The sequence below is a fragment of the Brienomyrus brachyistius genome, chromosome 1, assembly GCF_023856365.1.
Source record: "Brienomyrus brachyistius isolate T26 chromosome 1, BBRACH_0.4, whole genome shotgun sequence".
In the NCBI taxonomy this organism is placed as follows: Eukaryota; Metazoa; Chordata; class Actinopteri; order Osteoglossiformes; family Mormyridae; genus Brienomyrus; species Brienomyrus brachyistius.
The window spans coordinates 3067324-3079406 of NC_064533.1; the positions used below are offsets into that span (position 1 = coordinate 3067324).

A 12083-nucleotide genomic window follows, 5' to 3' on the forward strand; every position below is an offset into this window, starting at 1 on the left:
ACACAGCCATAAAAGACAGAGAACAACACAGCCACCGCCAAGACTCAGGGTCACCGTGCGGAAATCTGAGCAGGGGAGAGAGGCATCCTCCCGCTCTCAGCCCCTGAGCGCGTGCGGCATGCGGCATGCGGCTCCCCAGCAGCCAGATTCGGATTCCAGACACTAAACAGCCGCTAAAGGAACCGAAAGCGACAGAGCTGCTGTTTCGGAAAGCAGAGCAGCAGGTTTCAATAACTCACCCACCCCCTTTAACACAGAAACAAGAAGATAGAGGAGAAGCCAGTGGTCCAATGATTAATCAGAATCGCCGAGAGAGAGAGAGAGACAGAGTGGAAAACCAGGAGAAGCACTTTATGAGATCTGGCGGAAAAATATTGTTTTCATTTCGTATTATTTTCTTTCAGTTTCAAACTTCCCGTGAGATAAATATTTAAAGAGGACCCGCTTTTTGTTTTATTACTTTGCAAAGTCCATGTGCCACTCAAACTTTTTTTTTTTTTGTGAGACAAGAACTTCTGAGGTCAAATTTTGCTGTAAAAGAAAAAAAAATCAATTTTGGGAGATGTTAAACATTCCATGAATTAGGCAGCAATTAAGAATGATCAGTAAGCGGAATGTGTCTGTGCAAAACATCAACTGGCGGAATCCATTCTAGTTAAGAAGCAACTTATGTCCAGATGGTTGCAAGGTCAAACAGGAGGAAGGGAGCTGCTTTAGTGTCCTTGCACAAGATAATTAACCTTAATTATCTACACAAAATATATAGGAAAGCATAGAGTAAAAAAAAAAAATCAATAAGCCCTTATCCTTGAAAGCCTGTGTGAATTCACCATCCAATCCCAGCGCATCCCCGTCCGATCCCAGCGCTTCCCCGTCCTATCCCAGCGCGCCCCCGTCCTATCCCAGCGCTTCCCCGTCCTATCCCAGCGCTTCCCCGTCCTATCCCAGCGCGTCCCCGTCCTATCCCAGCGCGTCCCCGTCCTATCCCAGCGCTTCCCCGTCCTATCCCAGCGCGTCCCCGTCCTATCCCAGCGCTTCCCCGTCCTATCCCAGCGCTTCCCCGTCCTATCCCAGCGCTTCCCCGTCCGATCCCAGCGCTTCCCCGTCCTATCCCAGCGCGCCCCCGTCCTATCCCAGCGCGTCCCCGTCCTATCCCAGCGCTTCCCCGTCCTATCCCAGCGCTTCCCCGTCCTATCCCAGCGCGTCCCCGTCCTATCCCAGCGCTTCCCCGTCCTATCCCAGCGCTTCCCCGTCCTATCCCAGCGCGTCCCCGTCCTATCCCAGCGCTTCCCCGTCCTATCCCAGCGCTTCCCCGTCCTATCCCAGCGCTTCCCCGTCCTATCCCAGCGCTTCCCCGTCCTATCCCAGCGCGCCCCCGTCCTATCCCAGCGCTTCCCCGTCCGATCCCAGCGCGTCCCCGTCCTATCCCAGCGCGTCCCCGTCCTATCCCAGCGCGTCCCCGTCCAATCCCAGCGCGTCCCCGTCCTATCCCAGCGCGCCCCCGTCCTATCCCAGCGCGTCCCCGTCCTATCCCAGCGCGTCCCCGTCCTATCCCAGCGCGTCCCCGTCCTATCCCAGCGCGTCCCCGTCCTATCCCAGCGCGTCCCCGTCCTATCCCAGCGCGTCCCCGTCCTATCCCAGCGCGTCCCCGTCCAATCCCAGCGCGTCCCCGTCCTATCCCAGCGCGCCCCCGTCCTATCCCAGCGCGTCCCCGTCCTATCCCAGCGCGTCCCCGTCCTATCCCAGCGCGTCCCCGTCCAATCCCAGCACGTCCCCGTCCTATCCCAGCGCGTCCCCGTCCTATCCCAGCGCGTCCCCGTCCTATCCCAGCGCGTCCCCGTCCTATCCCAGCGCGTCCCCGTCCAATCCCAGCGCGTCCCCGTCCTATTCCAGCGCGTCCCCGTCTAATCCCAGCGCGTCCCCGTCCTATCCCAGCGCGTCCCCGTCCTATTCCAGCGCGTCCCCGTCTAATCCCAGCGCGTCCCCGTCCTATCCCAGCGCGTCCCCGTCCTATCCCAGCGCGTCCCCGTCCTATTCCAGCGCGTCCCCGTCTAATCCCAGCGCGTCCCCGTCCTATCCCAGCGCGTCCCCGTCCTATCCCAGCGCGTCCCCGTCCTATTCCAGCGCGTCCCCGTCTAATCCCAGCGCGTCCCCGTCCTATCCCAGCGCGTCCCCGTCCTATTCCAGCGCGTCCCCGTCCTATCCCAGCGCGTCCCCGTCTAATCCCAGCGCGTCCCCGTCCTATCCCAGCGCGTCCCCGTCTAATCCCAGCGCGTCCCCGTCCTATTCCAGCGCGTCCCCGTCCTATCCCAGCGCGTCCCCGTCCTATCCCAGCGCGTCCCCGTCCTATCCCAGCGCGTCCCCGTCCTATCCCAGCGCGTCCCCGTCCTATCCCAGCGCGTCCCCGTCCTATCCCAGCGCGTCCCCGTCCTATCCCAGCGCGTCCCCGTCCGATCCCAGCGCGTCCCCGTCCGATCCCAGCGCGTCCCCGTCCTATCCCAGCGCGTCCCCGTCCTATCCCAGCGCGTCCCCGTCCTATCCCAGCGCGTCCCCGTCCGATCCCAGCGCGTCCCCGTCCTATCCCAGCGCGTCCCCGTCCTATCCCAGCGCGTCCCCGTCCTATCCCAGCGCGTCCCCGTCCTATCCCAGCGCGTCCCCGTCCTATCCCAGCGCGTCCCCGTCCGATCCCAGCGCGTCCCCGTCCTATCCCAGCGCGTCCCCGTCCTATCCCAGCGCGTCCCCGTCCTATCCCAGCGCATCCCCGTCCGATCCCAGCGCATCCCCGTCCGATCCCAGCGCATCCCCATCTCCTGGGACTCTCCTTGAGTCAGAGCTTGATGCCTGTGTGAAACAGCACCCCCTGCAGACTCCCCTGGGGCCTCGCCGTCGCTTGCGTGGGCTCTGCTGCGAGCAGATGGTGCTGAGATCTGTGGCGGCGGTAATTATAGCCATAGCGGCGTTCCGTTTTCAATTACGGAGTAACGAAATGAATGTCTCCGCCGTTCGCTGGCTAATTGAATCTTCGTGCTTGTCCCCGATCGGCAGGCGCGTCTGCGTGGAGGTTGGGGTAGCGAAGCTGCAGGTTGCACCCCCCATGCGTGCTACCTCGTGCCACCCCTCCTCTACCTCCCCCAGGAGCCCTTAGGGACATACAAACACGCACAAGCAAGCTGTAATTAAGGTGGTGTGTGCCAGGGGGGCACAGTGGGAACCAGCGAGAGAAAATAAGGAAGTGAAATATGTTTCTGCATTCATTCACGCATACACACACACACACACACACACACACACACACACACATATATACAGAGACTCTCACGAGTGTCTGCAGGCTATGGGCCTAAATGAAGCAGAAACACATCAAGCCCCAGGTTCCTGTGAGAGGCCAGAGAGGCATGAAGGGTGTCAGCAGGGGCACCCTTCTCACGGACGAAAACACTGGGTTTGATTACGCAGAGGCCTAGTTGAGTCACCTGGGCAGTACCAGACTCCCCGGGATTGCAGGACAAACAGGTTTTCCATTCAGCCAGCAGCACCTGCCACTCTGACTGTCATAAACCATAAACTCAACACTGTCCCCAGCAGGTCACAAGGCTAACTACAATAAATCACAACCACACTTGATCTGTGCTGGAACCAGGTTCAGATTCAGCATCCTGTTGGGTCTGTCAGTCAAGGGACTTAGAGGGCAACAAGCCCGAATTAATGGTTAAAAGTTTCGGCATAAAAAGTACGGAAGTTATCCGAGTCAGATATCCTCAGGTCCATCTTCTCCACCCACACACATAATTTTGCTACGCCTCCCTGCACTTTAATCAGCCGGATCTACTTGGGACCATAAAACCCACCTAAAAGTGACTTTGAGGAGAGCTATTGAGGCCGAGGTACCACATCATGCATGGAGCAGCTCAGGCAGATGCTGAAACGAGAAGCGGCCAAAGGCTCGGAGTTGCACACAGCCATTTCCACATTGGTAACAGCCACTGCCTTCTGCGAGGGCATGGATCAGACATACAGACGGCGCAGGAAGACAAATGTCTGGATCACTGTGGATTTCGGAGAGTGCCAATCTACTCCATCACTGAATGCGGTGTCTGGCTGGCCTGTCACTACACAGGAAGGGGATTTGAGGGGTGTAACTTCCATTCTTGCCCATTCTGTAAGGCAGGAAACTGGGATTCACGACCAGCAGAGGTGTGATTAGAAACGCTGTGTAAAGACACTGTGATATCTGCTGATACCATATTATTTATATGGTGGACACAGGAGGTCAAAGGCACCTTAGGAGGAGGGATGGCCAGCGGGTGGAGTCAGTGGGCCTAGGGGAGGGTGGGCTCTCAGCTAGGTCAGGCAGAGACCAGCAAACCATAGAAAGGGCAGTCCATGGTTGAGGAACAAGACAAGCTGGAGCCCCATGTATGCCTCCCTTGAAAGCCTGGAGCTCGCCTGCTGCTAAGCACAGCAAGCCTACACGCTGTGCTGGACTCTAACTTACGTTCACACCCAGGCCTCGGTCGGCCCAGACTGGACTGAGGCTCTGATTTGGAGGAGTGCCTGGAGCGGAGTCCATCGCCGACACCTGCAGAAGGGACGGGCAGAGCTGGGGCGTATGGAGGGGTCACAGCTCACCGCCCTCACTGCGTTAGCGAAAGAGGCTCCCCTGCCTGAGCAGGTCACCGCCGTCCCTGGCATAGATGCCCCTTTAGGACACAATGGCTAACAGTACTTGTCCCTCTAATGACAAAAAAATTGGATATTGAAAAGCCTGCTGGACCGCACGACACAGTAAGTGGCCATTACAGAAAGGTCGTGCCCATCCTCTGTCCTCTGGTGGTCTGTTAGAGTGATGCTCTGCCCACCATGTGCTGCCTGTCAGAAGCCGGTCAGGCCCAGGCTGGAGTATTCGTACCGTCTGGCCAGTCCGAGTGACTTTGACTTTCAGCTGCCTGGTTTATTGAAACCCCCCCCCCCCCCCCCCCCCGAATTGCATTTTGACAGATTGTTGCCATGTGGCTGTAAATCAGAGTTGGGGAGGAATAGATGGAAAGAGAGAAAAAAAAGATGGAGAGAAAAAGAGAGAGGGATGGAAAATGAGCAGGAGAGGGAGAGCTGGAGAAAGAGACTGCTTCAGACAGAAAAGAAAGTGAAAGAGTAAAACAGGAAGAGGGCAAGGAAGAGAGGACAAGAGAAAAGGGAGAAAAAGGAAAGAATGTAGAAAGAAAAAAAGGAGTGAAAAAAGAGTGAGGGAAGAAGAGAGGAAGAGCGAGTGAAAGGCAGATAGCAGAGATGTAACCTAGCAAGCAGCTCAGACAAGTGGATTAGCAAATGAAGCTACACAGAGACTGTTCAGGCCTGTCAGAAGACAAAGGAGCAGAGAAGCCCAGCCTTCAACAGCCATGCTCTCACAGCACTGCATATTCGAGACAAGGAGTAAGGTTCTCACATTCACAGACACACGCACTCATACATGCTCACAGTCAGACACACCCACAGACACACGCACTCATACATGCTCACAGTCAGACACACCCACAGACACGCGCACTCACACACATGGACGCACGCACTCACAGACACTCACGGACATGCACACTCACAGACACACGCACTCATACATGCTCACAGTTAGACACACCCACAGACACGCACACTCACACACATGGACGCACGCACTCACAGACACTCATGGACATGCACACTCACAGACACACGCACTCATACATGCTCACAGTCAGACACACCCACAGACACACGCACTCATACATGCTCACAGTCAGACACACCCACAGACACACGCACTCATACAGGCTCACAGTCAGACACACCCACAGACACGCACACTCACACACATCGACGCACGTACTCACAGACACTCATGGACATGCACACTCACAGACACATGCACTCATAGACGTGTGCACACGCACTCACGGACATGTGCACTCACAGACATGTAAGGAGGTGGGCAGGCGGTGGCACTTACAGGAAGTTGACGCAGCCGGTACCCGGCGGGGGGGCAATCCACATGAAGCTAAAGCTGGTGGAGGGAGTGTGGCTAACATGGGATGCCACCACGCTGCACACAAACTGGGTGCCGAACTGGTGCTCCGGGACCACCCCTACAAGATGGGCGGGGAAGAAGCACGTCATTCTCAGTGTGTCATTCCCAAGTGCACCATTCCCAGAGTGCTGTTCCCAGTGTGTCATTCCTAAGTGCACCATTCCCAGAGTGCTGTTCCCAGTGTGTCATTCCCAAGTGCAACATTCCCAGAGTGCTGTTCCCAGTATGTCATTCCTAAGTGCACCATTCCCAGAGTGCTGTTCCCAGTGTGTCATTCCTAAGTGCACCATTCCCAGAGTGCTGTTCCCAGTGTGTCATTCCCAAGTGCAACATTCCCAGAGTGCTGTTCCCAGTATGTCATTCCCAAGTGCACCATTCCCAGAGTGCTGTTCCCAGTGTGTCATTCCCAAGTGCACCATTCCCAGAGTGTCATTCCCAAGTGCACCATTCCCAGTGTCATTCCAAAGTGCACCATTCCGAGTTTCATTCCCAGAGTGTCATTCCCCACTGTCATTCACAGCATGTTGTTCCCAAGTATGTCATTCCCACTGTTATTCCCAGCATATAATTCCCAGAATGTCATTCCCAGTGTGTCGTTCCCAAGCATGTAATTCCCAAGTGTGCCATTTCCTACATGTCATTCCCAATATGGTATACCCTAATGTGTCATTCTCCAGTGTGTCATTCAACTGTGCCCTCGAGGAAAACATTCCAGTGAAACATGTGGCTTCAAAAATGGGCAACAAGTTCAGCTTAAAGAAACGCAAAAGTTACGCTGGATCACTGATGCACAGAAAATTCCAGACTTCAGAACGGGAGATACAGTAAAGGAATAGATACTGAGCTTCAAAGGAAAAGAGGAAAACTCCACATAGAATGAAAAGTACATGAGAGCGACACCTCACATCACACTGTCGTGGAGTTCGCTCAGTCCATAACGTTCAGTAGAAAGTCCTGGGGAGAATATGGATCCTAAAGGATGTTAGATAGCTGCTGATTTTTTAATGGCCTGTCACCTCGTGGTCATATTTGTTTTAATATGAACACGTTAAGAGTGCTGGGGCTCTTAGAGGTGCTGTGGTAGATGGCCGTGGGGGCAGGGAGGTGATGAATGGGGTGTGATTATGTAATAGCTGCATGGCCTCTGTGCTTCTGGTGCTAACGAGCAGCCTGTGTGTGTGTGTGTGTGTGTGTGTGTGTGTGGTGTGTGTGTGTGTGAGTGTGTGTGTGTGTGTGTGTGTGAAAGTACATCTGTGTGCACGTTAATGCATGATAAGAGTTCTGCTCCAATCTTTACCCAAAGCTGGGTGTCACATCCTCAGGAGAGGTTTCCCCTTTGTTCATCCCCCAGGATAAATCCGTCCGGCTATGGAGGGTGCAGATAAACGCCCCCCCCCAGCTTGACTGCAGATGGACTTCCGCAATTCGCCCATAATTCATACATGAAAGGTGACCAGACGGCCCATCACATCCCACTTGCACGCACAGCACATTTGCATACACACATTCACGCGCGTGCAGCACTCATATGAACACGCGCATGCACACAGCACGCATGCAGCATGCAGACACATGCACACACACTCAAGCATGTGCACACACAGTACGCAGGCACACACATGCACACACACACATAGAGCATGCACATACTCACACACACAGCACACATGCACACACACTCATGCATTGTGCACACACAGTACGCAGGTACACACACACGTGCACACACACACACACACACACACACATAGAGCATGCACATACTCACACACACAGCACACATGCACACACACTCATGCATGTGTACACACAGTACGCAGGTACACACACACGTGCACACACACACACACACACACACACACATAGAGCATGCACACACTCTCAGACACAGCACACATGCACACAGCACACACACAAAATGGGTCACAGTCAGCCCATTCAATAAGGGACTCGTAAAACGTCCATCCTGCACGGTGGAGAGTGGCCCTCATGTATATTCATATCTGCATGGTCATTACAGGGCCAATTAAGGGCCAATTAAGGGCCAATTCTGCCGCACTGCCCCGCTATGCATTTACGGTGCATTCAGGTAACAACCGGATGCTAAGCCCTGCTGATGCATCCTGAACCCATTCCTGTGCAATCTGGAGAAGCCCATGTTCCTCCTCGGGCACCGGAGCTAGCAATCTACTCGGATCTATGAAACAGACACCCAGGCCACGGCGGAGCAGACAGCTCGACAGGCGTTTGAGGCATCTCAGGCCACTGCCAGATCCTCGTCGCCAAGGCGACTCTGTGCGAGGCATCTGTACAGAGGGGTGGCACCAACGGGTGCAGCAAGGAGCCGCCAGGGAATTCCAAGAGCACAAGTCAGGCCCCACTGGGACAGGGAGACAAGGAGAGCGAGAGCCAATAAGAAGGCTGCGTAGAGAGAACCGCTGTTGAGGAAGAAAAGCCACTTGGATCTCTCATGAGGTGTAGGTCAAGCTTTCAGGTCTGGAAGGTTGCTCTCATATTCAAGAAGAGACAACAACATTAACCTCAATGTGATTTACATCCTAAGACAAGATATTTCATCAATTTGAGATATGAAAGAGCGACATTACAGGCTAGAGAATGAACAGACCACAGAGCCCACCGACCCCTGGTGGAATGGGGTGGGGGGTCCACCATCGCTGGTGTTTGCAGGCTCATCTGTGGCCCACACGGCATCGGCCATGTTTATGTCAGACACAGACGCCATCGGCGAGCCAAAGCGGCGGCAGCAAATACAAACCTGAAATGTTCCCCCTCCTGGACGTTCCCGGAACCCCCATCCCCCATTTCATATGGAGATCGGCCAATTGTCAGCTGTCCCATGTGATTAATGACACGCGATGGAGACCTCCTCACTCCCACGGAGATGCTCTCAGGGGCAATCCCTGAGAATGCCAAAGCTCTCAATGGCAGGCGGGAAGGAGTGGGTGAAGAAAGAAGTATGGGAGGGGCAGGGGTGGGGAGGGGAGGGGCCCCAGGGTAATTCACACGGACACCAAGGCGTCGGCTGCGAACTGGTTTTCTATTAGCCGTGATTATGGTCTGGCCGAGCACGTAAGTGGCTGTAAACTACGGGTGATAAATAACAGGGGTGCCTGGGAAAGGCTGGGGGTGGCAGGTAGCAAAGAGGGTCTCAACAGCGCCCCCATGTGAGTGGCTGCTCAGCCTCACTGCTGTGGCTCATCTCCCCACCCTTTGTCCATTACACACAGTCTCGCCAAAACTGATGCTCAGTGCAATGCTCAGTGCAATGCCCATGCTGCCACGGTAGGGGGCGTACCAGGCGGTCAGATGCTGGGAGTGCAGGCAGACAGACCACCCCTCCCAGCCCTACATCCTGTAAACACCTTCATACATTTAGGCTGTCCCACCATTCTCCCGGGCAGATCTTCCAGAGGAAGCGTCCAAGGGACGGGGTCTGCTCTCCTTAGCATGACAGATGGGCCTGGGGTTGCGCCCGCTCATACCAGCACAGCCCATCTCCATCTCTACCTCCCGGCCCCACACCATACGGCGTTAGATCATCCAGTGAGCTAAACCTTTGGGAAGGCTCACTGCATCCAATGGCAGGCCACTTACACCAGCGTTATGTACCGCACACGTGCTATCGGGCGCCTAGGATACAGCTATCTACACCAGCGCTATGTACCGCACACGTACTATCGGGCGCCTAGGAAACAGCCATCTATACCAGCGTTATGTACCGCACACGTGCTATCGGGCGTCTAGGATACAGCTATCTACACCAGCGTTATGTACCGCACACATGCTATCGGGCGTCTAGGATACAGCTATCTACACCAGCGTTATGGACCGCACACGTGCTATCGGGCATCTAGGATACAGCCATCTACACCAGCGTTATGTACCGCACACGTGCTATCGGGCGCCTAGGAAACAGCTATCTACACCAGCGTTATGTACCGCACACGTGCTATCGGGCGCCTAGGATGCGGCTATCTACACCAGCGTTATGTACCGCACACGTGCTATCGGGCGCCTAGGATGCGGCTATCTACACCAGCGTTATGTACCGCACACGTGCTATCAGGCGTCTAGGAGACAGCTATCTACACCAGCGTTATGTACCGCACACGTGCTATCGGGCGCCTAGGATGCGGCTATCTACACCAGCGTTATGTACCGCACACGTGCTATCGGGCGCCTAGGATGCGGCTATCTACACCAGCGTTATGTACCACACACGTGCTATCGGGCGCCTAGGAGACAGCTATCTACACCAGCGTTATGTACCGCACACGTGCTATCGGGTGCCTAGGATACAGCTATCTACACCAGCGTTATGTACCGCACACGTGCTATGGGGCGCCTAGGATACAGCTATCTACACCAACGTTATGTACCGCACACGTGCTATCGGGCGCCTAGGAAACAGCTATCTACACCAGCGTTATGTACCGCACACGTGCTATCGGGCGCCTAGGATACAGCTATCTACACCAGCATTATGTACCGCACACGTGCTATCGGGCGCCTAGGAAACAGCTATCTACACCAGCGTTATGTACCGCACACGTGCTATCGGGCGCCTAGGATACAGCTATCTACACCAGCATTATGTACCGCACACGTGCTATCGGGCGCCTAGGAAACAGCCATCTACACCAGCATTATGTACCGCACACATGCTATCGGGCGCCTAGGATACAGCCATCTACACCAGCGTTATGCACGGCATACATGCTATCAGGCTCCTACCATTATGGAAGTCACATTTTATATGAATCAAATTTATCATTCAAAATATCTTAGAGGAAAAAATAAAAGCCAAAAATATATTTGGAATACATACTAAAGAATAAATATTAAATAAATGAAAATGTGAAATGTAAATTTCCTCAGAGGTGAATATCTCGGCATTTCGTATTAGTGATTACACAAACCCTGTGTAACTGAGACAGTTTGGATTTACAGAAATCAATTTTACGTATGTTGAGAGCTACCTGTAGTTCGTTAGTGATACTAACCAAAGTCCGAAGTTAGTAACCGAAGTTACTAACCTAAATACTCCAGCGGCCCAAGTATCCTTAGCAGCACTGGGGGAGAGGGTAGTCTAGAGCTTTCAGTGTCCTTGGCTCTGCATAATGCCGTACTGAGTAGCCCAGGGAGTGTTGTCGGGGGGGGCCCTGTTTTCCGTATCTCTGGAAAGGACGTGGCAATGGCATGTTCGTTTACGGCAGGAGGCGGCCTGCCTCCATCACTGCATTGTCGCATTTGGCCTTTACTTGTGCGGTCCAAGCGGCCTGACTCGCGGCCTGACTCGCGGCCTGTGTGTCACCGCAGACCGCTGTGGGGGCGGCGCCCGCATGCTCGCCATAGAGGGCAGAGTTTGAGCCACAGATGGACAAGCGGGGTCGTGCGTGGCAACACCACTGTACCCTTGACCCCCTGTCCCCACAAGAACCTTCTGGAAATGATGGGATCTGACTGCTCCTGGTGGGAACTGGGAACCGAACCAAACTAGCCAGCGGGGCCTGAAACGAGTGGCGGGGGTGGGGATGGGGGAGTCACGCTGGTGGGGGCTGGGGGTTGTCCGTCACACCCCAGTGCTCTGACAGGGCCCTCATCAGGACAATGTGGCACGCATGTTAATCACCCCCGAACTCCACAGCACAACGGGGGTGATTCATATGGGGGGGGGGAATAATACCAGAGCCTGTAGATTTTAATCAGCACTGAGCAAGAAAAACATCAAAACAACAAGGGTCAAGAGTAACCCTAACCCCTTTAAATTCCGCAAACACAAACCGGAATTCACTGTGCAATTACCTTCATACCCTGGTGAAATACAATATATACACTTCCTTAATGGTTAGACAGTACAGGGTCACTGTAAGCTAGGGAAACCAGACAAGGGACACCAGAGAAGGGACACCAGACAGTCAGCTGCAGTACACACACAAAAACACAACAACACACCGTGGGAAATTAACACATGTCAGTCAGCCTAAGCACATGCTTTACA

General features: G+C 54.4%; 1 protein-coding gene across 2 annotated transcripts in view; it reads right to left on the bottom strand.

Moving 5' to 3' along the window:
• reln (reelin) overlaps nt 1–12083 on the bottom strand; it is a 97853-nt gene that overhangs the window by 56990 nt on the left and 28780 nt on the right. For both annotated transcript variants that reach the window (XM_049019581.1, XM_049019573.1), the window contains exon 3: nt 5984–6119. In XM_049019581.1, the coding sequence (XP_048875538.1) occupies nt 5984–6119 (136 nt within the window). The remainder of the gene's footprint in view (nt 1–5983; nt 6120–12083) is intronic.